The 26236-nt window shown below is 49.5% G+C and overlaps 1 protein-coding gene across 1 annotated transcript in view; it reads right to left on the bottom strand.

Moving 5' to 3' along the window:
• Positions 1–26003, bottom strand: part of LKAAEAR1 (LKAAEAR motif containing 1) — a 40440-nt gene extending 14437 nt beyond the window's left edge. The window contains exons 1-2 of the mRNA XM_073682901.1: positions 25798–26003; positions 4618–4967 (exon numbers count right to left, since the gene is read on the bottom strand). Of these exons, the coding sequence (XP_073539002.1) occupies positions 4618–4929 (312 nt within the window). The 5' untranslated portion in view covers positions 4930–4967; positions 25798–26003. The remainder of the gene's footprint in view (positions 1–4617; positions 4968–25797) is intronic.
• Positions 26004–26236: the final 233 nt, after the last annotated feature.

The raw sequence follows: 26236 nt of genomic DNA on the forward strand, positions 1-26236 counted from the left end.
ATACGGCAAAGGCTAGAAAGGGGTTAAAGAGGAAAAAGACTGCTGGGCGGCATTCGACCATTTAGAGAAATCCGACCCATTTTTTGTCATGTCAGTGAGGGGTTTCACTATTATCGAATAATTTGGGATAAATTTCCAGTAAAAATTTGTAAACCCCAGAAAGCGCTGCAATGCCTTTAGGTTCTCAGGACGATTCCAATCAAGTATAGCACGGATCTTCTCCGGATCCATCAAAAAAACTGACGACGAAAACAGATATCCCAAAAATTGCACCTCATGGACAGTGAAAACACATTTCTCCACTTTGGCATAAAGTTTGTTATCTCTTAAAATCTGTAGTACCTATTTAACATGACCTTGATGTGTCTCTAAATCAGGTGAGTAAATCAAAATATCATCCACATAGAGCACCACAAACCTGCCCACTAAATGGTGGAAAATATAGTTTACGAAATGCTGGAAAACCGGAGGTGCATTGGTGAGACCAAAAGGCATAACCAGACTTACAAAATGCCCTTCAGGGGTATTGAAAGCCGTTTTCCATTCATCCCCTTCTCTGATTCTAACCAGATTGTAGACTCCCCTTAAATCCAACTTGGAGAACACTTTAGCTTCTACAATCTGATTGAATAAATCCGGAATCAGAGGAAGAGGATATGGATCTCGGACAGTAATTTGATCCAATTCCCGGAAATCTAAACAGGGAAGGAGACCCCTATCTTTCTTCCTAACGAAGAAGAACCCTGTCGCCATGGGCGAAAAGGAGGGTCTGATACGTCCCTTCTCCAGACTCTCAGCAATGAAATCCCTCATGGCTTGTCTCTCAGGACCAGAAAGATTATACAGTCTGGACTAGGGTAGTTTAGCTCCGGGAATCAGGTTATTAGGACAGTCATACGCACGATGAGGAGGCAAATCCTGACACCCCTTCTCAGAAAATATGTCCTCAAAACCAGACAGAAATGCAGGTAAGGTCTCCATAGAGACCGCAGAAAGAGAAGTGCTTAAGCAGTTTTCAAGACCGTAATCTCCCCATTCCACAATTTCCCTGGATTACCAATCCACTACCGGATTATGTTTCACCAAGCAGGGTAGACCCAGTACAACAGGGGTGGAAAACCCCTCCAGGACATAACAAGGAATTACTTCATAATGAAGGGGCCCCACCCTCAGTCTTATATCATGTACAATCTGTGTCAGACATCTCTGAGCAACTGACACTGAGTCGATGGCATAAATGGGGATGGGCTTAGTTAACGTACTGCAAGTAAGCCCATGAGTTCACAAACCCAGCATCAACCATACTGACTCCAGCTTCACTGTCCAAAAACACAGAAATCTTCTCAGTCCTGCTCTCTAGCACCACTTCTGCCGTCAGGACAAACCGAGAGCTGCATGTAGAAGACAAACACACCCCCTGATTATCCAACCCTACACTGCCAATAAAATGTCCCTTTTTACCACAAAAAAACACACTCCCTTTATCTAACGGATTTCAGGGGAAATATGCGACACAGTAACTCCCCCTAACTGCATGGGTTCCTCCAAATCCATGAGCACAGGTTCACCCTCAGACTGCCCCCCCGGCAATGGGGTGTTGCTCCGAAAAAGGGGCTCAGGAGAAGGTAGTCCCACCCTCCTATCCCAAAGGCGTTTGTCTATGCGTATAACCAACGACATGGCAGCCTCCAATGACCCAAGGGTTTTGTAAACTGCCATGGCATCCTCCCCCCTTTCTGAAAGACCCTGACAAAATTGACTTCTAAGAGCCGGGTCATTCCATTTGGTATTGCTTGCCCATCTACGAAATTCAGAACTATAAGTCTCCGCTGACCAATCCCCCTGCTGAAGGCAACGCAGCCTGGATTCAGCCAAGGAGATTCAGTCAGGATCATCATAGATGAGGGCCAGAGCCCCGAAAAATCCTTCCACCGATCGGAGGCAAGCAAAGCCCTGTGGCAAAGAGAAAGCCCAGGATTGAGGATCTCCTTGTAACAGTGAGATCACAATCTCCACTCACTGCTCCTCATCTCCAGAAGAGTAGGGTTGAAGCTTAAAGTATAATTTACAAGCTTCATTAAACACTAAAAATTTGTCTCTACCTCCTGAAAACCTGTCAGGGAGGGCAATTTTGTGCTCAAGCTGGACCGGCCTACTCGCCGAGTCCTCAACATTAGGAATCTGCGGCCGCTGAAAAGAAGATCGCAGGTCAGCTATCTCCAGTGACAAATTCCAAAGCCGCTCCGCCAGCACCGAAACGGGATCCATAACAACACAAAAAACAACCCCCCCACCCCCGAAAGTCAGGTATTTTTTAACTGGCTTGTGATAATGTCATACTAGGTATGGGGAGAACCCAGCGTATAATGACAGGAAAAGGGGAGGGAGCCCTACAACTAGGGAAAGGGAGAGTGGAGACCCCTAAACAGATCTAGCAGCAAACCCTGGCTTCTCTATAGACCCTAAATAGGTTCTGCAACTATCGCCGAGCAGGAAACCTGGCACTAGTTGACCCTAAGGCTAGGCCCTAGGTAGGGAGCGGGAGGGGTGAGTGCTAAGTCAGCCCCACTACAAACTAAAGAAGAAATAGGGGAAACAAACAGGGGAATACACTTAGCTCCAAGATGACACAAGAGAAAGCATGGCAACAATCCACGAAGGAACACCAAGGTAATTCTAGTTGACTACTAGAATCCCAGGCTTGAATATGTATAACACGCTATCATCATCAACTTTCTGATGGCCTGAGTGTATTTAAGGTGTAAGGTGGCTAACGGTCGCATAGTTGATGGGAGGTATGTATCACAGAGATGGCTGCCCTCTGTGATGTAACCCGGAGTATTGCTCTAGTGCACTAAGAGGACTGATTGGTGCACCTGGGACCGGGTTATGGGTAGTTTGGAGAGTTGGGCGGGTCCAGCTACCCACAAACCTCACTTCTGGGTGTGGTTAACAACCTATAAAATGGAGGCCGTTTGTTTGGAACATGGTCTGTGTGTTTGGAGGGAGAAGGTCTCCTGTGTGTTTTTGTCTCCAGACCGAGCCAGGATACTGGATGCTACCCAGCCTGTGTACCCACAGGACTGGCTAAGCAGAGTCTTGCTCTAAGGACACGTTACTTTGTTTGCCTGAACTAAAGCCTGTTTGTATTCCTTTTTGGTTTATGAAGAAATAAACCGACATGGACTTTTAAAGGAACCTGCTGTTTGCCTCCCGTTGCACCCAAGTGAGTAAAACCCCTACAATGGACACAGGAAGGAAGTGCTAATTAACAGCATAAAGGAGAGGATAACTCAGGGTCCTAAAGGGAAAGGTATAATCCCCAAGCAAGGTGAGGATCACCGCTGGGTCCTAAAGAGAGAGGAATAATAAAAGGATCAGGGAGATGTTTGTAAGGTCAAACGCAGAAACCTTCTACAGCCGGACACCGTATGACTGTCTGTCAACCCCGACACACCCGTGACAGTACTAAACTGTTGATCTGGCTACTCCTAACATTTCTGCAATCTCTGATGAATTTCTTTTTTGCAGCTTAATGTTGGCCTGTCTCTCTTTCATTGAGAGCTAGAGCTATTTTGTTCGTATGTTGTGGGTTCACAGCAACATCTTCCAAATACAAATACCACACCTGGAATCAGCGCCAGACCTTTTACCTGCTTAACTGATAATGGATTAAGGGGGGAATAGCCCACTAAAATGCTTTAGATATAATTATCCAATTACTTTTGGTCCCTTAACAAAGAGGCAGCTACATATAAAAGAGCTGTGATTCCTAAGCCCTTACTCCAATTAAGATGTTAACACTCTCAAATTAAAGCTGAGAGTCTGCAGTTTAAGCCCATATTTATTATATAACTTTATATAGTATATTTTTTGGTAAACAGCTAAAATGCCAAAACTTGTGTCACTGTTCAAATATTTCTGGACCTATCTGTATATGAATAAAGAAAGCTGACCAGATCTTGACATATCAGCGTTGATCTCGGAAGCTCCATTTCTGGCTTTGCATTGACACAAGAAGGCAGGGCTCTGTATAAAGGGAACTTGCACACTGCTTAGGCAAACCTCGCTCTCTGGCTATAAATCAGCTGTGACAGAGAAAGGATCTAACTTAGCTAATGAAATTAGTCCTGCAACCAGTCCCCTTAATACACATTTCTGGTCACAGTTCCAACGTAACAAGCTCTCTCATGTGTTGAATGAAAGCTGGTAGTGGAGCTGCCAAGACTGGTGCTGACATCTACAGATTGGACCAACTTTCTTAATTCAAGTGTATGAGCAAACTTCATCTTTTTGCACTTTATACACATTTAAACAACTTTTTTTAAACTGCAAAGACCCTTTAAGGTTTGTCATAGATTGGTGGTGTGATGACAATTTTTAGGGTTCTGTATGTAACCCCAAGTTCATTATAAAATAGTAGGAAACCAGATAACATATGAAACCTTTGGACATCTCAGGATGGGCAGTGTGATAGTATGAACCCATTCGGTGGAGGGCAATTTTGATTTTTACAGTCCTTTATGTAAGTTTATATCAATCATAGAATGGTAGAGAAGCAGACAACATAGGAAACCTCTGGACATCTCATCGGACATTTGTATAAGTAGATCTTACCCGATTGCACTGAAAGCGAATTCTCATAAGGCGTATACGGTTGCGAGCTTCTGCGGCTTTTAGCTGCCCCACCACCTTCTTTTGTCTTTCTTGTTCTGGGTCTAGAACCTGCTGTTTGGGCCCTGGTACAGTCTTCAGAGCATGTTCCTTCAGTCGGTTTTGAGTCATGAGCAAAGAAGCAGCTATTGTTTTGCTTGGTTGTTCATAAGCCATGTATCTTGCTTTCTGCATTGGATCCATCTTCTTGATATCTCCATGTCCACTAGCCTTCTTGACCTGAAGGCCTGGCTTGCTATTTCCTGAAGACATCATTACAAAATGACTTCTTCATTTCATAAGTCAAAAAAAGTCTGAAAATGAACACAATGAGGTCAGAATACTGGGACTGTAATACACTTTGGTGCCTCTATGTAGAAAGGCACCATAAGATGAAGACACGGAAAATAATAAACTCAAACTATTATAGACTCTGAAAGCCAGTTAGACATCTCTTCCAGTAGCTAATAATATGTTTTTGGTATCTAAGCAATAAGTGCATTCATATACATAAAAATAAGCAATTTTGCAGGTACACTGACAACCTGAACTCTTTGGAAGGCCTACCAAATTGTTATGTCACCTTTATTAAGGTGCCCATATGTTTCAGATAGAATTTGCAAAGATCTTTTGATTTTGGTCAGACTGGCCGACAAGAGATAAGCCACTGCTAGAGGTGAATTTGGGAATTTGAGGGAGTTGGGAAGAACAGTTGATTGTCTGACAACTATATAAAGTGTATGGTCACCTTAACTGGATGGTCTTTTTTTAATCCCAGCAAGAACATATCAGCCTACACTTGACACCTTGCAAGACTGAGTTAATGCCCAATACACATTAATGTTGGCTAAACCAAACAATATTGGCAGAACTGGACAACCATCTAATATGTATGGGAGCCTCAAAAATTAGGTATTGCTTTATTCTTTACTTTCAGCAGTGTGTGGCAGTAGCTTGGTTCACTATCCTCAATGACAACATATTCCTGCTCGCAAGCATTTGGGAGACTCAGGAGGAATAGCTATGGGCCACATGAGAATTTAGCAAAAAGCCATTGAAGGTGTATGGGCATCTTTAGGAAACTGGACTTTTGCTCATCAGACACCAAAAAAATCCACAGATCATTTATTTTTCTTCATTGACACAGATAGATAAAGACAGAGAAACTTTCTTCATGTGGATACTGGAAAAGTTTATGGATTTGGAATTCTTTTCAAAGACAAAATTGATCTGGATGAGAAAAAAAATGAATTTCCTGAAGAACAATATAGAGAACTCCATTGGGACATGTTCAAATAGCCCCATGGTCCTGATTTGCAAAATACTGGAAGGAATATTTGTTACTGGAACAACAGATTTACGAGAACTTTCTTATACGGTTTTGCTTTTTGCAAGTGTAAAGTGTAACATACTCAGAATCTCTCCCTGTGCCCCCTGAGAACCGCGACTGAGCTGAAAACCACTCTGTATGCTGCAGCAAAACCATTATATGTGCGAAGCAAGGGAGGAAGGGATCTTACCGCGAACACACATCGGATCATTAAGAGAACAAAGTGCCCAGGTCTGAATGTAGCCCGGGAGGCAAGGAGCTAGGATCAAACTGGAAAAGCAAAACTAGTGCTTTAGATCAGAGTTAAATGCTGTCCTCAGTACATAAAAGCAAAAGTTGATAGCAATGCAGCTCACAGTTTTTACTGTTATTAGGCAATACACTTAGATAGGCCATCCCTTTGAGATGGAAATGGACTATCGCTAGTAAATTCAATCAATTTATAATTGGGGTCCAACCCCTATCAAAAATTAGGACAAAGGGGAAGCAGAGCTAATTTAGCAGGGTGTCCCTTTCTAATTTTTCCCTGTGTAATAAGGGTAGACCTCTGAGACCACCAATGATAGCATATCCTAACTTTACAAGACGGAAATAACCCTTTAAATATGTTTTATATCCATACATTTAAGGGGATAACTGCACATTCAAAAACACGTGACATGATTGCAAAATCCTTTCCAATTGCTAAAATGAAAGAGCAGAAGGTCATAGCTTGGGAAGAAGGGCTTGCAGACTTTCTATAGAGGTCGTCTCCTAACCCTGTCTTCCCAGAAAGAGCAGTAATCTGCTGAGAGCTTCCAAACCTTTGTTTCAGTGAACATGGGGATCTCACCACGCAGACCTCCACTGATCAAAACGTCTCACATATCACAGTTTTGCTATTAAAGCTTCACTCCACCTAAGGTATCATTTAGATGTTGCGCATGCAAAAAATGGTCAGGATTTAATCATTTGGATGCGAGTGTCATCAGTGTTTCGTCCATGTGTCAGTTTCTACCATCAGAGTTTCATCAGTGATTTTATCGCAATAAAAGAAAAATTAACAAATCTTCTCCAATTCATTACAATGTTAAAAATGGACAGTTCATGGATTATACACTGATCACGGACCCCACAGACTTGTATAATTTTGATCCATGACTCCGATCAACAATGAACATTTCAATGATTTTTTTTTGCGTACACACAGTTCGCAAAAAAACAAACAAAACACGGACATGTGAAAAGACCCATCGATTTTAATCCATAAAAATCAATGATACAACACGTACATCGGAATAAGACCTTATTGCAAGTTCAGATGGTGATATTAGGCTAAGTTCACACGATGCATTTTCGATGCATTTTCGCGGCGGTTTTCCCACCGCGGAAACGCTGCGAAAATGCTTGTAATAAGTCTGCCAGGTACTGCAATGCGAATCCAGATGTGCTGTGCACATGAGGCGGAAATTTCCGCTCCGGATTCGCATTGCAGTAAAAACTGCAGCATAACCATTGTTTGGGCGAATTTGCGCCCACTGACTTGCATTGAATCACAGCAAACCAACAGGTATAATATCTATACCTGTGGATATGCTGCGTTTCAATGAAAGTCAATGGGCGTGAAATTGCACCGGAAACGCGCTGTGGGTAGTACCTGGGTCAGGAGAGGAGGACTACATCTCCTCTCATTCAACCGCCGCTCTCGCTGATAACAGCGACAGCGTCATGGATGGGAGGAGCAATAGTCTGCTCTACCCAGCTTGCGGTCAAAAAAAGAAAAGAAAAAGTAAAAATAAAAAAATAAACCTTATACTCACCTGTCCAGTGGCCCCCGGTGTCCTCCTGGTCCCCGGTGATGCCGTCTCCCCGGAGGCCAGCGGTATACTGCAGGGAGCGGGCCCGCTCCCTGCAGTGTGTAACATACCTGGCGGCGTCCTTGCATAGTGGTCCATCTCCCACTGTGCAAGAGCGCGCACTTGATCTCCAATCCAGAATGTCTCTCTGGCTTCCCTCCATGCTGTCTGTTTGCCTCTGTGTCTGCTGCTTAAGGGCGGCGCCCGATCACTTCCTGCTTTATGTACCTGCTGCAGGCACACCCCTTGTGCGTCCTCAGCCTATTGCTGTCTGTCACCTGGTATTTAAACCAGCTGCTCCAATTAACCCATGCCTGAGCATTGTGTTTCATTCAGTGTGGTCTTTCACTCTGAATGTGCCAGGTCCCCTTCTGTGTTCTCTTGTCTGCCTATCCTGGAGGCTGTATTTCCAGGCCTGTCTGAACACGCTCCTTGCCTGTTCGTCTCGCCTTCTAGGGGCCGCATACCTAGACCCGCTCCTGTATCTTGTCTGTCCTGTCTGAACACGCTCCTAGCCTGTTCCTTCCGCCTTCTAGGGGCTGCATTCCTAGACCCGCTCCTCTATCTAGTCTGTCCTGTCTGAACACGCTCCTGGCCTGTTCCTCCCGCCTTCTAGGGGCTGCATTCCTAGACCCGCTCCTGTATCTTGCTACTTTGTCTGTTCTTGTCTGTATTCCCTTCTAGCCTGTTTTACCGTGTTTCTCTATGTCCGTACCTTTCCTTTTTCTGCAGAGTCTGAACTCGTACCTAACTCCTGCTCGTTGTCACTGTACTCCTGTTTGTGAGTTTGTGGTCCACTCGCTACTTCACTGCAAGTACCCTGTGGGTATCTGGTTCTGCCTTTCCCTTCCTGTCTGTTCCGTGTGAACAGAGCCCTGTCCCCCCTGCTCTGCCTTTGCTCACCGCTCCGGCGGTTCTAGCCTGCTCTGCCTTTGCTCACCGCTCCGGCGGTTCTAGTCTGCTCTGCCTTTGCTCACCGCTCCGGCGGTTCTAGCCTGCTCAGCCTTTGCTCACCGCTCCGGCGGCCTTGTCCTGCTCTGCTCTTGCTCGCCGCTTCAGGCGGCCTCGTCCTGCTCTGCTCTCGCTCGCCGCTCTAGGCAGTCTCGTCCTGCCCTGCTCTCGCTCGCCTCTCTGGGCGGCCTCACTCTGCTGTGTTTGTCCGCCACATCTGTGGTTCTGTTCCTGAGTCCCTGTGTGTACTGGGTCCTTTCCCGCCTGTGTTCCTACCTGCTAGCGCCTCCCTGTCTGCACTCTAGCCGTGCTTGCCTGTACCCCCCTGCCTGCATACCCGCCTGCCTGCATACCAGTCGTGCCTGCCTATACCCACCAGTCTGTGTGCCAGCCTAACCTGTCTGTTCCTGTATTCCCCTGTGTGGGTCAACAGCCGTGTCCGGGGTCTGTCCTGGAGTAGCACCTGGTCCCTCTGCTCGGTTCCTCCTTGGTGCACTGGCGTCGTATGCCATCGTGCGACCCTGGTCGGATCGGGTGAATACCTAGTTACGCCCCTCCTGGCATTCACTCTCCGGCACGGTCCAGTGGAATCACACGCACACGCCGCTCAGCCCGGGCGTGTGCATTACAGCATGCTCAGGCCATGGTTCCCGTTGAGCCCCACGGCCTTCGCTCTCTGAGACGTTTTTCCTGCGAATACGTGCATAAAAAAAAAAAAAAAAAAAAATATATATATATATATATATATATATATATATATATATATATATATATATTTATTTATTTATTTTTTCTTTAGCTGAGTTCCAGGCGAATTACGCACCCGTCCAGATGGATCTTTCTGCACTCGTTCCTGCGGATCCGCCACGGTACTATGGGGATCCAAGACAGAGTCGTGCATTTGTGGAGCAATGCATGCTACACTTCAAGTTCTACCCTCTTTGCTTTCCCACCGATCGGGTTAAGGTGGGATTCATGATGTCTTACCTAATGGGTGATGCCTTGGAATGGATCAACCCCCTATGGGAAGCACGGGATCCTATCCTCCTGGACCTTCAGGCCTTCCTGGTGGCCTTTCTAATGGTCTTCGATGATCCTAACCCGGAGGCTCCTGCTGAAGCTTCACTTCCCAATATCCCGGAGCAGCCCCGATGGGTAATGTGTGTGAGTAGCGCAATAGTCCTCCAGCCCAATGAGACTACTGCCCACCCAGAATCCTCACAGGGTGACTACGCTCTCCGGAATACTTCTCCCAACCTCAAGAGGCAGTCCAGACGTGCTAGATGTAGAGGCAAGCCGTCACGCCAGGGTCTGTCCTCCCTGAGCCCTCCTAACCCCAACCTTGAAGTCCCTACTGAAGCTTCATCTCCCTGTATCCCGGAGAAGCCCCATCGGGTAATGTGCGTGGGTAGTGCACCAGTTCTCCAGCCCGAAGAGACTACTGCCCATCCAGACTCCACACAGGAGAACTTCCTGCACCCGGCATCAGATACTTCACCCACTTTAACCAGTGTGCATGTCCAAGGATGCTCCGAAGCTGTGATTACCTCCGAGTCTGTGCACCTCTACTACCTGGCGGAGGACCCCCTGTTGCCTCCTGAATCCTCCGGGATACCACTCGATGACAAATGGAGAGACACTTCTCTACACCCGGTACTGTCACGGATGTGTTGCCACGAAGATCATCACGAGTACACAGCCTGACTTCTCGCAGCTGACTTGTTGGTGCTTTGTGTTTCTCGGCAGTGAGGGAGTTAATTCTCTCTCTCTCTCTGGGCTAGATGAGGTCCAGCCTCGCCCAGCTGCAATCAATACTTCTGTAGTGAGACTCCTTCATATACCTGCTGGTCTGTTTGGGAGGTGTCGGTGAAAGCATTTCATTCAGACTGACAGAGCGGATCGTGGTGTTTGGAGTTGCTGAGATAAGTGTATTTGGAAGTGTTTTTTCCCTTTCCTCGCTTTATCATTTATCTCCTTTCCCGTTGGTTTTCCCTCTGTTGTAGTTGAGAAGTTGTTTGTATGCAAGGTGGTTTTGGTTTTTCCCTTGTACTGTCTCGTTCGTCTAAATACTGTGTTTGGGCATATTATTTCTTGTTCCCTTTGGTTGTGATCGGGGTCCTTCTCAGGACTAGATTACTGAGGTGCAGGGATCTTCAGGAGGTAGGGGTTACGCTGGCGGCCTGGACCTCTGTACCTTTAACAGTACCTCCAGGTTGAGGGATTAGTCAGGGCCCCAGCTTAGGGTCAGCTTAGGCCCCCTACCTCCAGTATACAGAGACAGCGTGACATTTTCACCGACCCACTTAGTTTTTCTCCAGCTACTATGGATCCAGTAGCCGGTCTAGCTCGGCAATTGCAGAGTTTGTCCATGGAGCTGGCGGACGTTAGGTCCAAGGTTTGGCATCCTCAGGAGCAAGCCGGACCAGAACCTAAAGTAGCTCTCCCTGATAGGTTCACTGGGGGGCGGGACAAGTTTTTTGTTTTCCGGGAGGCATGTAAATTGTACTTTCGGCTGCGGCCTCGGTCATCGGGGAGTGAAGAACAAAGGGTGGGAATTGTCATCTCGCTCCTACAAGGGGACCCACAATCTTGGGCGTTCTCTCTTCCCCCGGGTTCCCCGGCTCTCCAGTCAGTGGATAGGTTTTTCGCTGCCCTGGGACTCGTATATGATGACCCAGATCGGATCTCCCTTGCTGAGTCTAAGTTACGTAGGATCCAGCAGGGAGATCGTCCGGCGGAGGAATTCTGTTCGGAGTTCCGTAGGTGGGCCACGGACACCCAGTGGAATGACCCGGCTCTTAGGAGCCAGTTTTGTCATGGTTTATCCGACAAATTACAGGATGTGTTGGCACAGTATGACTCTCCCGTGTCTCTGGAAGCCGCTATGGCCCTCGCTATTCGCGTGGACAGACGGCTTCGGGAGAGGTGCGGGATAACTCTACCCCCTGTTATGACTCCACCTCCTACAAGGTCCCCTCATATGGTGGTTCCCCTGGTCAGTCCAGAGGAGCCTATGCAATTAGGAGGGACATCATTTCGGGGGAGGGGACCGGTGGTGCGCCATAAGGCAGGAAGGTGTTTCTTCTGCGGGAGAATGGGACATTTTATTGGGGGGTGTCCATCCCGTCCCTTGCAGAGTGAAGAGTCGTCGGAAAACTGTTGATCCCAGGTTGTGTGGTGGACGGCAATCTGGGAGTAGGTATTTCGTCCCTAGGTTCGTCTCAGTTTCTCGTACCGGCGGAGGTGGTGGTGGGTACGAGAACTGAGAGGATATCTGTTCTTCTGGATAGTGGGGCCGGGGCTAATCTGGTTGATGCTCGGTTTGCCCGGGTTCAAGGTATGCGGTTGAGTGAGTTGGCTAAACCCATCCCCATATTCTCGATCGATGCCAGGCCTCTCGGGCAGGGAAGTTTTTTGCAAGTTGTGCATGATGTAAAACTTCAAGTGGGGGCAATACATAAAGAACTGTTGTCTTGCTATGTGTTGGAGGGTCTTCCCACTCCTATTGTGTTGGGCCTTCCTTGGTTAGCTAAGCATAACCCGGTTATTAATTGGCAAACCAGGAAGATAAGCCAATGGAGTAAATTCTGTAATAAAAACTGCATGAACACGGTCATTGGTGCGGTTACTCCTTGGGTCTTACCTCCATTTCTGGCGGACTTTGAGGATGTATTCTCGGAGAAAGGGTGTCAGGAACTACCTCCTCATCGCGTGTATGACTGTTCTGTAAAACTGCTCCCTGAGGCCAAGTTACCTAAAGCTAGGTTGTATAACCTTTCTGGTCCTGAGAGGCAGGCCATGAAGGATTATATCTCAGAAAGTCTGGCTAAGGGGCATATTAGACCTTCATCTTCACCGGTGGCTGCGGGGTTCTTCTTTGTTAAGAAGAAAGATGGAGGCCTACGCCCTTGCCTGGATTTCCGTGAACTTAATCGGATTACGGTCCGAGATCCGTATCCGCTCCCATTTATTCCCGATCTCTTTAATCAGATCGTGGGCGCCAAATGGTTTTCTAAGTTGGATCTCAGGGGGGCGTACAATCTGATTAGGATGAAGGAGGGGGATGAGTGGAAGACGGCGTTTAACACTCCGGAGGGGCATTATGAGAACCTTGTCATGCCATTCGGTCTGACTAATGCCCCGGCGGTGTTCCAACACTTTGTTAATGACATTTTTCGCCGCTTGGTGGGACAGTTTGTTGTCATATATCTGGATGATATCCTAATTTACTCGCCGGATCTGGTGTCTCATCAGGAGCACGTTAGGCAGGTGTTACAGATCTTGCGGGATAATAAACTGTATGCCAAGTGGGAAAAGTGTGTGTTCGCCGTACAGGAACTCCAGTTTTTAGGCTTCCTGGTTTCAGCGTCCGGTTTTCGTATGGACCCTGGGAAAGTGCGGGCAGTTCTTGAGTGGGATCGGCCAGAGAATCTTAAGGCACTACAACGTTTCCTGGGGTTTGCTAATTATTACCGAAAGTTCATTCGTAATTTCTCGTCCATGGTTAAGCCTCTCACTGACATGACTAAAAAGGGGACGGATTTTTCTAGGTGGTCTGACAAGGCTTGTCAAGCATTCTCCTCTTTGAAAAAATGTTTTGCCTCGGCGCCCATACTCATTCAACCTGATGCGTCTCAGCCATTCATTGTAGAGGTAGACGCTTCCGAGGTAGGGGTGGGAGCAGTATTGTCACAGGGTTCGTCCCCTGGTAAGTGGCATCCGTGCGCCTTTTTCTCTAAAAAATTGTCGTCCGCTGAGAGGAATTACGATGTCGGCAATAGGGAACTCTTGGCCATTAAGTTAGCTTTTGAGGAGTGGCGCCATTTTCTGGAGGGGGCAGTTCATCCGGTCACCGTCATCACCGATCACAAGAACCTGCTATATCTGGAGTCCGCGAAACGTCTGAATCCCAGACAAGCTAGGTGGTCATTGTTTTTTACCAGGTTTAATTTTGTCGTTACATATCGTCCTGGGTCAAAAAATGTAAAGGCGGATGCCTTATCTCGTAGTTTCCCGGGGGCCGGGAATACGGACGACCCGATTCCTATCCTTCAGGAGGGGGTGGTGGTTTCGGCAGTATGCTCTGAGCTGGAGGAGGAGGTATTGGAGGCTCAGGGGGACGCCCCTGTTGGACCTCCAGGGAGATTGTTTGTTCCAGATCAGTTGCGACAAAAGGTGATCGAGGCACACCATAACTCAGTTTTTGCAGGACACCCGGGGAGTAAAGCAACTGTGGATCTCCTCTCGCGTCGGTTTTGGTGGCCTAATTTACATAAGGAGGTGGTAACTTTTGTCGCGTCCTGTGGGGTTTGTGCGCGCTCTAAGACCTCACATACCCGTCCGTCTGGGGCCCTCTTACCTTTGAAGATCCCGGAGCGTCCTTGGACTCATCTGTCTATGGACTTTATTACGGACCTCCCTCCGTCTTCGGGTAAAACGGTCATACTCGTTGTAGTGGACAGGTTCAGCAAGATGGCACATTTTATCGCTCTTCCGGCTCTCCCTAATGCTAAAACTCTTGCGCAGGTGTTCATTGGGGAGATTGTGAGGCTTCACGGGGTACCCTCCGAGGTGGTGTCTGATCGGGGGTCTCAGTTTGTGTCTAAGTTCTGGAAGGCGTTTTGTGCACGGCGGGGGATGCAGTTGTCATTCTCATCGGCTTTTCATCCTCAGACCAATGGTCAGACGGAACGTATGAACCAGAGCTTGGAGACATATCTCCGGTGTTTTGTGTCAGAGAACCAGGAGGACTGGGCTTCTTTCTTACCTCTGGCAGAGTTTGCTCTTAATAATAGGCGGAGCGAGTCCACTGGTAAGTCCCCGTTTTTTGGGGCATATGGTTTTCACCCCCAGTTTTGTACTTTCAGTGGGGGGGGCTCTTCGGGGGTTCCTGAGGAGGAACGATTTTCCTCATCACTCGCTTCAGTATGGAGAGGGGTGCTGAAGAATCTGAATACTATGGGGAACCGATACAAACGTATGGCTGATAGGAGGAGAGTGTCTGGTCCGGACCTAAGTGTGAACGATCGGGTATGGTTGTCTACCAGGAATATAAAGCTTAAGGTTCCCTCCTGGAAACTGGGTCCCAGGTTCATCGGGCCGTACAGAATCAGTTCTATTATTAATCCGGTGGCATTCCGTCTTGACCACCCCCCTACGTTTAAAATTCACAACGTGTTTCACAGATCATTGCTTAAGAGGTATGTGGCGCCGGTGGTACCGTCACTTTTACCTCCCCCTCCAGTGGTTGTCAATGGTAACTTGGAGTTCCAGGTATCGAGGGTCATTGATTAACGCTTTAATCGCCGGTCCCTTCAGTACCTGGTTCATTGGAAGGGGTATGGTCCTGAGGAGAGGATGTGGGTTCCTGCGTCGGATATTAACGCAGACCGATTAGTTCGGGCCTTCCACACGACTCACCCGGATAAACCTGGCCCTGAGGGTCCGGAGGCCCCCCGTAGAAGGGGGGGTACTGTCACGGATGTGTTGCCACGAAGATCATCACGAGTACACAGCCTGACTTCTCGCAGCTGACTTGTTGGTGCTTTGTGTTTCTCGGCAGTGAGGGAGTTAATTCTCTCTCTCTCTCTGGGCTAGATGAGGTCCAGCCTCGCCCAGCTGCAATCAATACTTCTGTAGTGAGACTCCTTCATATACCTGCTGGTCTGTTTGGGAGGTGTCGGTGAAAGCATTTCATTCAGACTGACAGAGCGGATCGTGGTGTTTGGAGTTGCTGAGATAAGTGTATTTGGAAGTGTTTTTTCCCTTTCCTCGCTTTATCATTTATCTCCTTTCCCGTTGGTTTTCCCTCTGTTGTAGTTGAGAAGTTGTTTGTATGCAAGGTGGTTTTGGTTTTTCCCTTGTACTGTCTCGTTCGTCTAAATACTGTGTTTGGGCATATTATTTCTTGTTCCCTTTGGTTGTGATCGGGGTCCTTCTCAGGACTAGATTACTGAGGTGCAGGGATCTTCAGGAGGTAGGGGTTACGCTGGCGGCCTGGACCTCTGTACCTTTAACAGTACCTCCAGGTTGAGGGATTAGTCAGGGCCCCAGCTTAGGGTCAGCTTAGGCCCCCTACCTCCAGTATACAGAGACAGCGTGACAGGTACTCGATACTTTGTCTGCTCCGTCCTGTGAGCCTGACAATGGGTACCCCAAAGTGGTAGTTACCCCCGAGGCTCTACTCCCCTCCGACCAGGCGGAGGACCTCCAGTTGTCTCCAGAACCCTTCGGGGTGCTACCTGGTAGCGAAAGGACAGAGACTCTCCTATACTCTGTACCTGATGCCTCGCTCGCTTCGTCCAGTGAGTCCAACCTAGTGTACTCTGAAGCAGAGGTTACTCCCGAGTCTCTACACCCCTCCGACCAGGCGGAGGACCTCCAGTTGTCTCCAGAACCCTTCGGGGTGCCACCTGGTGGTGAATGGACAGAGACTTTCCTATATCCTGGATCTGATACCTCGCTTGCTTCGTCCAGTGAGTCCGATCTAGTGTACTCTGAAGCAGAGGTTACCCATGAGTCTCTACACCCCTCTGACCAGGCGGAGGACCTCCAGTTGTCTCCAGAACCCTTCGGGGTGCCACCTGGTGGTGAATGGACAGAGACTTTCCTATACTCGGCACCCGATACCTCGTCTGCTTCGTCCAGTGAGTCCGACCTAGTGTACTCTGAAGCAGATGTTTTCCCCGAGCCTCTGCACTCTTCTGACCCGGTGGAGGACCTCCAGTTGTTTCCTGAATCCTCCGGGGTACCATCAGATAACAAAGAGACAGTGACTTTTTCTCATCCTGTACCTGATAACCCGTCTATTTCTTCCTGTGAGTTTGAAAAGATGTACCTCGAAGCAGAGATTACCACCAAGTCTCTGCACCCCTCCAACCCGGTGGAGGACTTCCAGTTGTCTCCTGTACCCTCTGGGGTGCCACCTGAAAATATATGGAGAGAGACTTCTTTGTGTGCTGTTCCTGGTACTCCATCCATTTAGTCTGTTGCTGAGGATGGCTGGATAGGAGGTAGCATCCTAGCTACCCAGAGGAGACCAGTTTTTCCGGTGGACAGTGAAAGTGATCTCCTTGTAGTGAAGGATTGGCCCTCGAATTCCCTGCGGAACATTCTGTCAGGCCTGAAGAAGAGGGGGAGTAAGGGGGGGGGGTACTGTAACATACCTGGCGGCGTCCTTGCATAGTGGTCCATCTCCCACTGTGCAAGAGCGCGCACTTGATCTCCAATCCAGAATGTCTCTCTGGCTTCCCTCCATGCTGTCTGTTTGCCTCTGTGTCTGCTGCTTAAGGGCGGCGCCCGATCACTTCCTGCTTTTTGTACCTGCTGCAGGCACACCCCTTGTGCGTCCTCAGCCTATTGCGGTCTGTCACCTGGTATTTAAACCAGCTGCTCCAATTAACCCATGCCTGAGCATTGTGTTTCATTCAGTGTGGTCTTTCACTCTGAATGTGCCAGGTCCCCTTCTGTGTTCTCTTGTCTGCCTATCCTGGAGGCTGTATTTCCAGGCCTGTCTGAACACGCTCCTTGCCTGTTCGTCTCGCCTTCTAGGGGCCACATACCTAGACCCGCTCCTGTATCTTGTCTGTCCTGTCTGAACACGCTCCTAGCCTGTTCCTTCTGCCTTCTAGGGGCTGCATTCCTAGACCCGCTCCTGTATCTAGTCTGTCCTGTCTGAACACGCTCCTGGCCTGTTCCTCCCGCCTTCTAGGGGCTGCATTCCTAGACCCGCTCCTGTATCTTGCTACTTTGTCTGTTCTTGTCTGTATTCCCTTCTAGCCTGTTTTCCCGTGTTTCTCTATGTCCGTACCTTTCCTTTTTCTGCAGAGTCTGAACTCGTACCTAACTCCTGCTCGCTGTCACTGTACTCCCATTTGTGAGTTTGTGGTCCACTCGCTACTTCACTGCAAGTACCCTGTGGGTATCTGGTTCCGCCTTTCCCTTCCTGTCTGTTCCGTGTGAACAGAGCCCTTTCCCGCCTGCTCTGCCTTTGCTCACCGCTCCGGCGGTTCTAGCCTGCTCTGCCTTTGCTCACCGCTCCGGCGGTTCTAGCCTGCTCTGCCTTTGCTCACCGCTCCGGCGGTTCTAGCCTGCTCTGCCTTTGCTCACCGCTCTGGCGGTTCTAACCTGCTCAGCCTTTGCTCGCCGCTCCGGCGGTTCTAGCCTGCTCTGCCTTTGCTCGCTGCTCCAGGCGGCCTTGTCCTGCTCTGCTCTTGCTCGCCGCTCCGGGCGGCCTTGTCTTGCTCTGCTCTTGCTCGCCGCTCCAGGCGGCCTTGTCCTGCTCTGCTCTTGCTCGCCGCTCCAGGCGGCCTTGTCCTGCTCTGCTCTTGCTCGCCGCTCCAGGCGGCCTTGTCCTGCTCTGCTCTTGCTCGCCGCTCCGGGCGGCCTTGTCTTGCTCGCCGCTCCGGGCGGCCTCGTCCTGCTCTGCTCTCGCTCGCCGCTCCGGGCGGCCTCGTCCTGCTCTGCTTTCGCTCGCCGCTCCGGGCGGCCTCGTCCTGCTCTGCTCTCGCTCGCCGCTCCGGGCGGCCTCGTCCTGCTCTGCTCTCGCTCGCCGCTCCGGGCGGCCTCGTCCTGCTCTGCTCTCGCTCGCCGCTCCGGGCGGCCTCGTCCTGCTCTGCTCTCGCTCGCCGCTCCGGGCGGCCTCGTCCTGCCCTGCTCTCGCTCGCCTCTCTGGGCGGCCTCACTCTGCTGTGTTTGTCCGCCACATCTGTGGTTCTGTTCCTGAGTCCCTGTGTGTACTGGGTCCTTTCCCGCCTGTGTTCCTACCTGCTAGCGCCTCCCTGTCTGCACTGGGTCCTTTCCCGCCTGTGTTCCTACCTGCTAGCGCCTCCCTGTCTGCACTCTAGCCGTGCTTGCCTGTACCCCCCTGCCTGCATACCCGCCTGCCTGCATACCAGTCGTGCCTGCCTATACCCACCAGTCTGTGTGCCAGCCTAACCTGTCTGTTCCTGTATTCCCCTGTGTGGGTCAACAGCCGTGTCCGGGGTCTGTCCTGGAGTAGCACCTGGTCCCTCTGCTCGGTTCCTCCTTGGTGCACTGGCGTCGTATGCCGTCGTGCGATCCTGGTCGGATCGGGTGAATACCTAGTTACGCCCCTCCTGGCATTCACTCTCCGGCACGGTCCAGTGGAATCACACGCACACGCCGCTCAGCCCGGGCGTGTGCATTACACAGTGTACCGAGCTGCCAGGACCTGCGCTGACGTCACCGATCAGCTGATGCTCACCTTACCCTGGGAACATTTGCAACAACCCCAGTGACCTCCTGCAGCATGTATACTGATAGGGGTGATTTTACTCTCCTGTCAGTATAAAGTGCTGTCTTCTACAGCAATGACATCAGTGGTGGCTGATGTCACTGCAGTAGAAGGGACCCGGATCGTCGTGGGACAATCGTTGGCGGTACGTGGACTACGTCGTTGACGGAGACAGGTGAGCGATATGGTTGTTTGTTATTTTACTTTTTTTTTCAGAAGATCGATGGCTTCGCAGATGGAGTGTAATAAAAAAAATTGTAGATCCGTGTGCTTTTTATTTCATTAAAATACTTTATTCTGGCCGTGTCTTTTAATGAAAAAGTTGCGACCATTTTACTATGCGGTTAGTAATGGGGGCGTCTTATAGACGCCCTACATTACTAACCTGGGCTTAACGTCAGCCATCAATACAAGGCTGACGTGAACCCCAATCCCACTCGCCACCGCTACAGGGCAGTGGGAAGAGCGGAGGCTAAGCGCCAGATTTGGCGCATCTTATGGATGCGCCATTTCTTGGACTGCTGAGAGGTGATATTAATAGCCGGGGAGGGAGCTAGTATCCATGGCCCCTTCCCTGGCTATTAATATCAGCCCACAGCTGTCTAGTTTAGCCTTTGCTGGTTAGATTTTATAGGGGAGCTCCACGTCAATTTTTTTCTGGGGTCCCCCTGTAATCTAGCCAGTAAAAGATAAACAAACAGCTGTGGGCTGATATTAATAGCCAGGGAACATTGTTGGCTAATGGCCCCTTCCCCGGCTACTAATACCAGCCCCCAGCGGTCGGCTTTCCCTCTGCTGGTTATAAAAATGACTAGATGGTGGCCCGATTCTAACGCATCGAGTATTCTAGAATATGTATGCGGCTGACCGGGCGCGACTAATCAGCGAAGCGGTGTTTAAATGGGTTGTGCACTAGTTTAAATGAACCCCCCAATGTATCCCCCCAGGGCCCCTCATGAATTCTGTAATTACGTCATGTTGTCAATACTGCTTGTGACAACATCGCTGACCACGCACAGCCAGCAAGTAATTCCCCCGGCTGCAGCCAGCTCTTGCTTCCGCTTACATAATGACTATTTGCGGCTGCAGCCAGGGGTCTCCTGTTCCGCGTACCACGGTGAATGAAGGGCTGTGGGTGGGGTTATCCCCCGGCTGCATCGCCGCTGACCTCCATGCGGCCACCGTGGGGAGATCAGCGGCTAGGGCCGCTGATCTCCCGACGGCAAGTGTGAAGGGAGGACCGGGGAGCGAGGCCGCCGGTCGGGGTACTTCTGCTGTGAGCAGCCGGGAGATGACCGGCTAGCACCGGTCATCTCCCGGCTGCGTCGCCGCTGATCTCCCGACGGTGGCCTGCGTGTTTCAAGTCCGGGGCCAATTCGCGGCTGGGCTGCGCCAGTCGCTGATTGGTCGAGGCCGGCTGGCCGTGACCAATCAGAGAAGCGGTGTTTTAAATTTCGCGCCAATATCACTGATTGGTCGTGGCCGGGCAGGTGCGACCAATCAGCGAAGCGTGTTTCAAATCCGGCGCCAATTCACGGCCAGACTGCGCTCGTAGCTGATTGGTGGCGGCCGCGACCAATCAGGACAGCGGTGTTTTAAATTTCACGCCAATATCGCTGATTGGTCGCGGCCGGCGTGTTAGTGAGGACCAGGGAGCGGCGCTGCCTGTGCGGGTACTTCCGCTGCGAGCAGCCGGGAGATGACCGGTTAGCGACGGTCATCTCCCGGCTGCATCGCCGCTGACCTCCATGCGCCTACCGTGGGGAGATCAGCGGCTAGAGTCGCTGATCTCCCGACGGCAAGTGTAAAGGGAGGACTGGGGAGCGGCGCCGCCTAGGCCGCCGGTCGGGGTACTTCTGCTGCGAGAAGCCGGGAGATGACCAGCTAGCGCCGGTCATCCCCCGCCTGCATCGCCGCTAACCTCCATGCGGCAGATGAGCCGCTAACGATCGCCATCTTGTTCTGAAATTCTGCGTTGCTGATTGGCCGCGGCCGGACCAATCAGCGACGCAGGATTTCCTGGATGGACAGACAGACGGGATAAGCCGATTATATAGCAGATGCGGGAGCCCACACCATTTTTTTTTTTAAATTTTAGGCTCTGTGCCCACGATCCGGACGTAGCAGCGCTTTGGAAGCATGTTTTTTGCTGCGTGCAAAGTGTTGCATTCTACTGAACGCAGGTAAATCCACATGTGTTCACTGAACCATGCGTATTTACCGCATTCTATACATTCTAGTGGTCAAATTTCTGTTGCGGAGATTAGCGACTCTGCAAGAGAATTTGACATGCGGCGGTCCTGAAAGAGGCGCTGCATGTCCGTGTCCACGGGTAATCCGCAGCCTCTCACGTACGCGTAGTGGACATGGGATTTCTAGAGATCCCATCCACTATACCGTAACATCTGGACACTGCAGGTTTGACGCTATACAAACATGCAGCGTCAAACCTGCAGCGGCTCCTGACCGCGGCCACGTACCCAAACTCACCCGCAGCATGTCAATTTCTGTAGCAGACACGCCGGTCTCCGCTGCAGATTTTGACCGATTGAAGCGTCATTATATGCGGTGGACCGACAACAAAAGCATTAGAACACCACGTTTAGGTCTCCTGACCCGAAATTACAGCCTGAAACAAATTGTTTTCAAGGCACCACAGAGATAATTTTACTCCTTTATTTCATACATGGCAAAATCTGGCCCGCAGGGTGATTATATGGCCCGCGACACCAGAACCACCATCTCTATGTGGGGCCATTATTCTGTATGGAGGACTTTGTGGGGTCCATTATACTGTATGGAAGGCAATATGTGGCCCATAATACTATAAGGAGGGCTATGTGTGGCCCATTATACTGTATGGAGGACTATGTGGGGTCCATTATACTGTATGGAGGACTATGTGGGGTCCATTATACTGTATGGAGCACTATGTGGGGCCCATTATTCTGTATGTAGGACTATGTGGGGCCCATTATTCTGTATGGAGGACTGTGTGGGGCCCATTATACTGTATACTGGCTGGCCCGCGACTTTGTCCAAGCTTTTCATTTTGGCCCTCTGTTTGAGATCCCTGCTTTAAATGCAAAATAAAAGTAACATTTCAGCCAACAAGCAGCCTTTTTCAAGTATAAGCAATATGGCAGATAAAGAAATTACAGCCTCACATATGCCCGCAGTTGGTCCATATACAGACTGTGAAATACAGCCATTTGAACCCAGCCTAAATATGATTTTCAGCCTTCAGGATCTTTACACTGGGTTTAAGATGCGGCTGTATGAATGTGATCTTCAGTGCTGCAGTCTCTTAATGGGGAAGTACAAGATTTGCTGAGAGTCCCACTGATTTCCATAATGAAAGGACTGCGTCACTCAAAAAGCTTCTAAACACCACTGACTCAGATTGGACACTGAAATCCTCTACGCATAGTTTATTACTAGTGATATTTTTCTGTTTTGGTCAAAATTTTGTAGACTATCCCACTCTGCATTGTTATCTATTCTCAATCTTCTTTGTCTCTCTCGGTCCATCTTTATGATCATAAGACAGGAACCCATCTCTTTATCTGGTTTCTCATCTTGGGTCACAATCTCATTAATATTTCCCATTTCAAAATGCCAAAACAAGGTTATTTAGTTTAATTTACTATGCCTACTTATATAGCGCCATCATATTCCACAGCACGTTACAGATAAATCACAATCTAGATTCCCTATCAGTATGTCTTTGGAGTGTGGGAGGAAACTGGAAAACCTGGAGGAAACATACGCAAACATGGGGAGAACATACAAACTCCTTGCAGATGTTGTCCTTGGTGGGATTTGAGCTCAGTGCTAACCACTGAGCCACCGTGTTGCCCCTAATTTCTACATTATAAAACAGAATCTCTCCCATTTCTAATCTCCTATATTAGATTTTTGCAATTTCTATACCCTGGGACAGAATCCCCAAAGCTCTAAACGTCAGGAAAAGAAGTTCATCATTCCTAATATGAGATCAAAATCCAATCCAGTTCTTAATCCAGTTATGGATTCTCTCCTATATCTAAGTCAAGGAACGGGATTTTTCCCATTTCTTCATCCAAGGACATGAGATCTCCCATGTCTAGGAATGGGATTCCTTCTATTGCTAAATTCAAGGACGGGATCTCTCCTACTGATATGTCCAAGAATGAGGTCTCTCCTACTTCTGGGTCCAATGACAGGATCTCTCTTGCTTATATGTCCAAGGACGGCATTTCTCGTATGTCCAAGGATGGAATCTCTCCTACTTCTGTGTCCAACGACAAGATTTCTCCTACTTATATATCCATTGACAGGGGCTCCCCTACTTCTATGTCCAAGGACGAGATTTCTTCCATTTCTAAGTACAGAATATTTCATATTCCTCAGTCCAAGGACGGGATATCGCCCATTAATAATCACCAGGGTGGAATGTTATCCATTTCTTAATTCTTACCTACACCCTTCACCTGTGTCTGGATCTCATTGGCTTCTAAATTTAAAAGTAGAATTTCCTCTAGTTCTTTGTCCCAGGATGGGACCTCTCCCAGTTCTTTATCCCAGCACAGGACCTCTCCCAGCTCTTTATCCCAGCACAGGACCTCTCCCAGTTCTCTATCCCAGCACAGGACCTCTGCCAGTTCTTTATCCCAGTACAGGACCTCTCCCAGTTCTTTATCCCAGCACAGGACCTCTCCCAGCTCTTTATCCCAGCACAGGACCTCTTCCAGCTCTTTATCCCAGCACAGGACCTCTCCCAGCTCTTTATCCCAGCACAGGACCTCTCCCAGCTCTTTATCCCAGCACAGGACCTCTCCCAGTTCTCTATCCCAGCACAGGACCTCTCCCAGTTCTTTATCCCAGTACAGGACCTCTCCCAGTTCTTTATCCCAGCACAGGACCTCTCCCAGCTCTTTATCCCAGCACAGGACCTCTCTCAGTTCTCTATCCCAGCACAGGACCTCTCCCAGTTCTTTATCCCATGCCAGGACCTCTCTCAGTTCTTTATCCCATGCCATAACCTCTCTCACTTCTTTATCCCAGCACAGGACCTCTCCCAGCTCTTTATCCCAGCACAGGACCTCTCCCAGCTTTTTATCCCAGCACAGGACCTCTCCCAGCTCTTTATCCCATGCCAGGACCTCTCCCAGTTCTTTATCCCATGCCAGGACCTTTCTCAGTTCTTTATCCCATGCCATAACCTCTCTCAGTTCTTTATCCCATGCCAGGAACTCTCTCACTTCTTTATCCCAGCACAGGACCTCTCCCAGTTCTCTATCCCAGCACAGGACCTCTCCCAGCTCTTTATCCCAGCACAGGACCTCTCCCAGTTCTTTATCCCAGCACAGGACCTCTCCTAGTTCTTTATCCCATGCCAGGACCTCTCTCAGTTCTTTATCCCATGCCAGGAACTCTCTCACTTCTTTATCCCAGCACAGGACCTCTCCCAGTTCTTTATCCCATGCCAGGACCTCTCTCAGCTCTTTATCCCATGCCATAACCTCTCTCACTTCTTTATCCCAGCACAGGACCTCTCCCAGCTCTTTATCCCAGCACAGGACCTCTCCCAGCTTTTTATCCCAGCACAGGACCTCTCCCAGTTCTTTATCCCATGCCAGGACCTCTCCCAGTTCTTTATCCCAGCACAGGACCTCTCTCAGTTCTTTATTCCATGCCATAACCTCTCTCAGTTCTTTATCCCATGCCAGGAACTCTCTCACTTCTTTATCCCAGCACAGGACCTCTCCCAGTTCTCTATCCCAGCACAGGACCTCTCCCAGCTCTTTATCCCAGCACAGGACCTCTCCTAGTTCTTTATCCCAGCACAGGACCTCTCCCAGTTCTTTATCCCATGCCAGGACCTCTCTCAGTTCTTTATCCCATGCCAGGAACTCTCTCACTTCTTTATCCCAGCACAGGACCTCTCCCAGTTCTCTATCCAAGCACAGGACCTCTCCCAGCTCTTTATCCCAGCACAGGACCTCTCCCAGTTCTTTATCCCAGCACAGGCCCTCTCCCAGTTCTTTATCCCAGCACAGGCCCTCTCCCAGTTCTCTATCCCAGCACAGGACCTCTCCCAGTTCTCTATCCCAGCACAGGACCTCTCCCAGTTCTTTATCCCAGCACAGGACCTCTCCCAGTTCTCTATCCCAGCACAGGACCTCTCCCAGCTCTTTATCCCATGCCTGGACCTCTCCTAGTTCTTTATCCCATGCCAGGACCTCTCCCAGTTCTCTATCCCAGGACAGGACCTCTCCCAATTCTCTATCCCAGCATAGGACCTCTCCCAGTTCTCTATCCCAGCATAGGACCTCTCCCAGTTCTCTATCCCAGCACAGGACCTCTACTAGCTCTTTATCCCATGCCTGGACCTCTCCCAGTTCTCTATCCCAGCACAGGACCTCTCCTAGCTCTTTATCCCATGCCTGGACCTCTCCCAGTTCTCTATCCCACCACATGACCTCTCCCAGTTCTTTATCTCATGCCTGGATCTCTCCCAGTTCTTTATCCCAGCACAGGACCTCACTAGTTCTTTATCCCATGCCTAGACCTCTCTCGGTTCTTTATCCCATGCCTGGACCTCTCCCAGTTCTTTATCCCATGCCAGAACCTCTCTCACTTCTTTATCCCAGCACAGGACCTTTCCTCAGTATATCCCGGCACAGCACGTCTACGGCTCCTTTACAGCGGGACACAGCTCTCCCACCTCTTTGCCTCAGGACATTTCTACCATTTGCACATCACACTTTATCAGCTCTGCAGCGTCTCACCTCAGGGAGCGCGAGCTCTCCAGTCAATCCACGGTGACGTGATTTCTGTTGTCAAAACGTTACCAAGGAGAGTTTTTTTTTTTTTTTACGTCCTTGTTCGATCACGTGATCTGCGGCATCCAATGGAAACGTGCGGCTGGCGTTCATAGTCTTTCCCGCCTTTTTAGCCACTTGATCCACTGCGGCCAATGGGCAATGCGGAACTCTCTGTTCATCAGCGCATCCTTTTCCGCCTGTTTGTTCACGTGGTACGCTGCAGCCAATAGTGTGGCGCGGCTGACGAGAGACCGCGAGAGATGACAAGAAATATGTCTGAGAGAAAAGCGAGTCCAGGTACCTCCGTGTGTGACGGTGACTGGCGCCTGGAGAAATGGGAAAACTAGCGGCACTGCTCTCTTACAACACTTGGAGGATACTGGCTTCCTGTTATAGTAGACGG

The sequence above is a fragment of the Phyllobates terribilis genome, unplaced genomic scaffold (genome assembly GCF_046119375.1).
Source record: "Phyllobates terribilis strain yellow unplaced genomic scaffold, ASM4611937v1 Scaffold_5__5_contigs__length_657084704, whole genome shotgun sequence".
In the NCBI taxonomy this organism is placed as follows: domain Eukaryota; kingdom Metazoa; phylum Chordata; class Amphibia; order Anura; family Dendrobatidae; genus Phyllobates; species Phyllobates terribilis.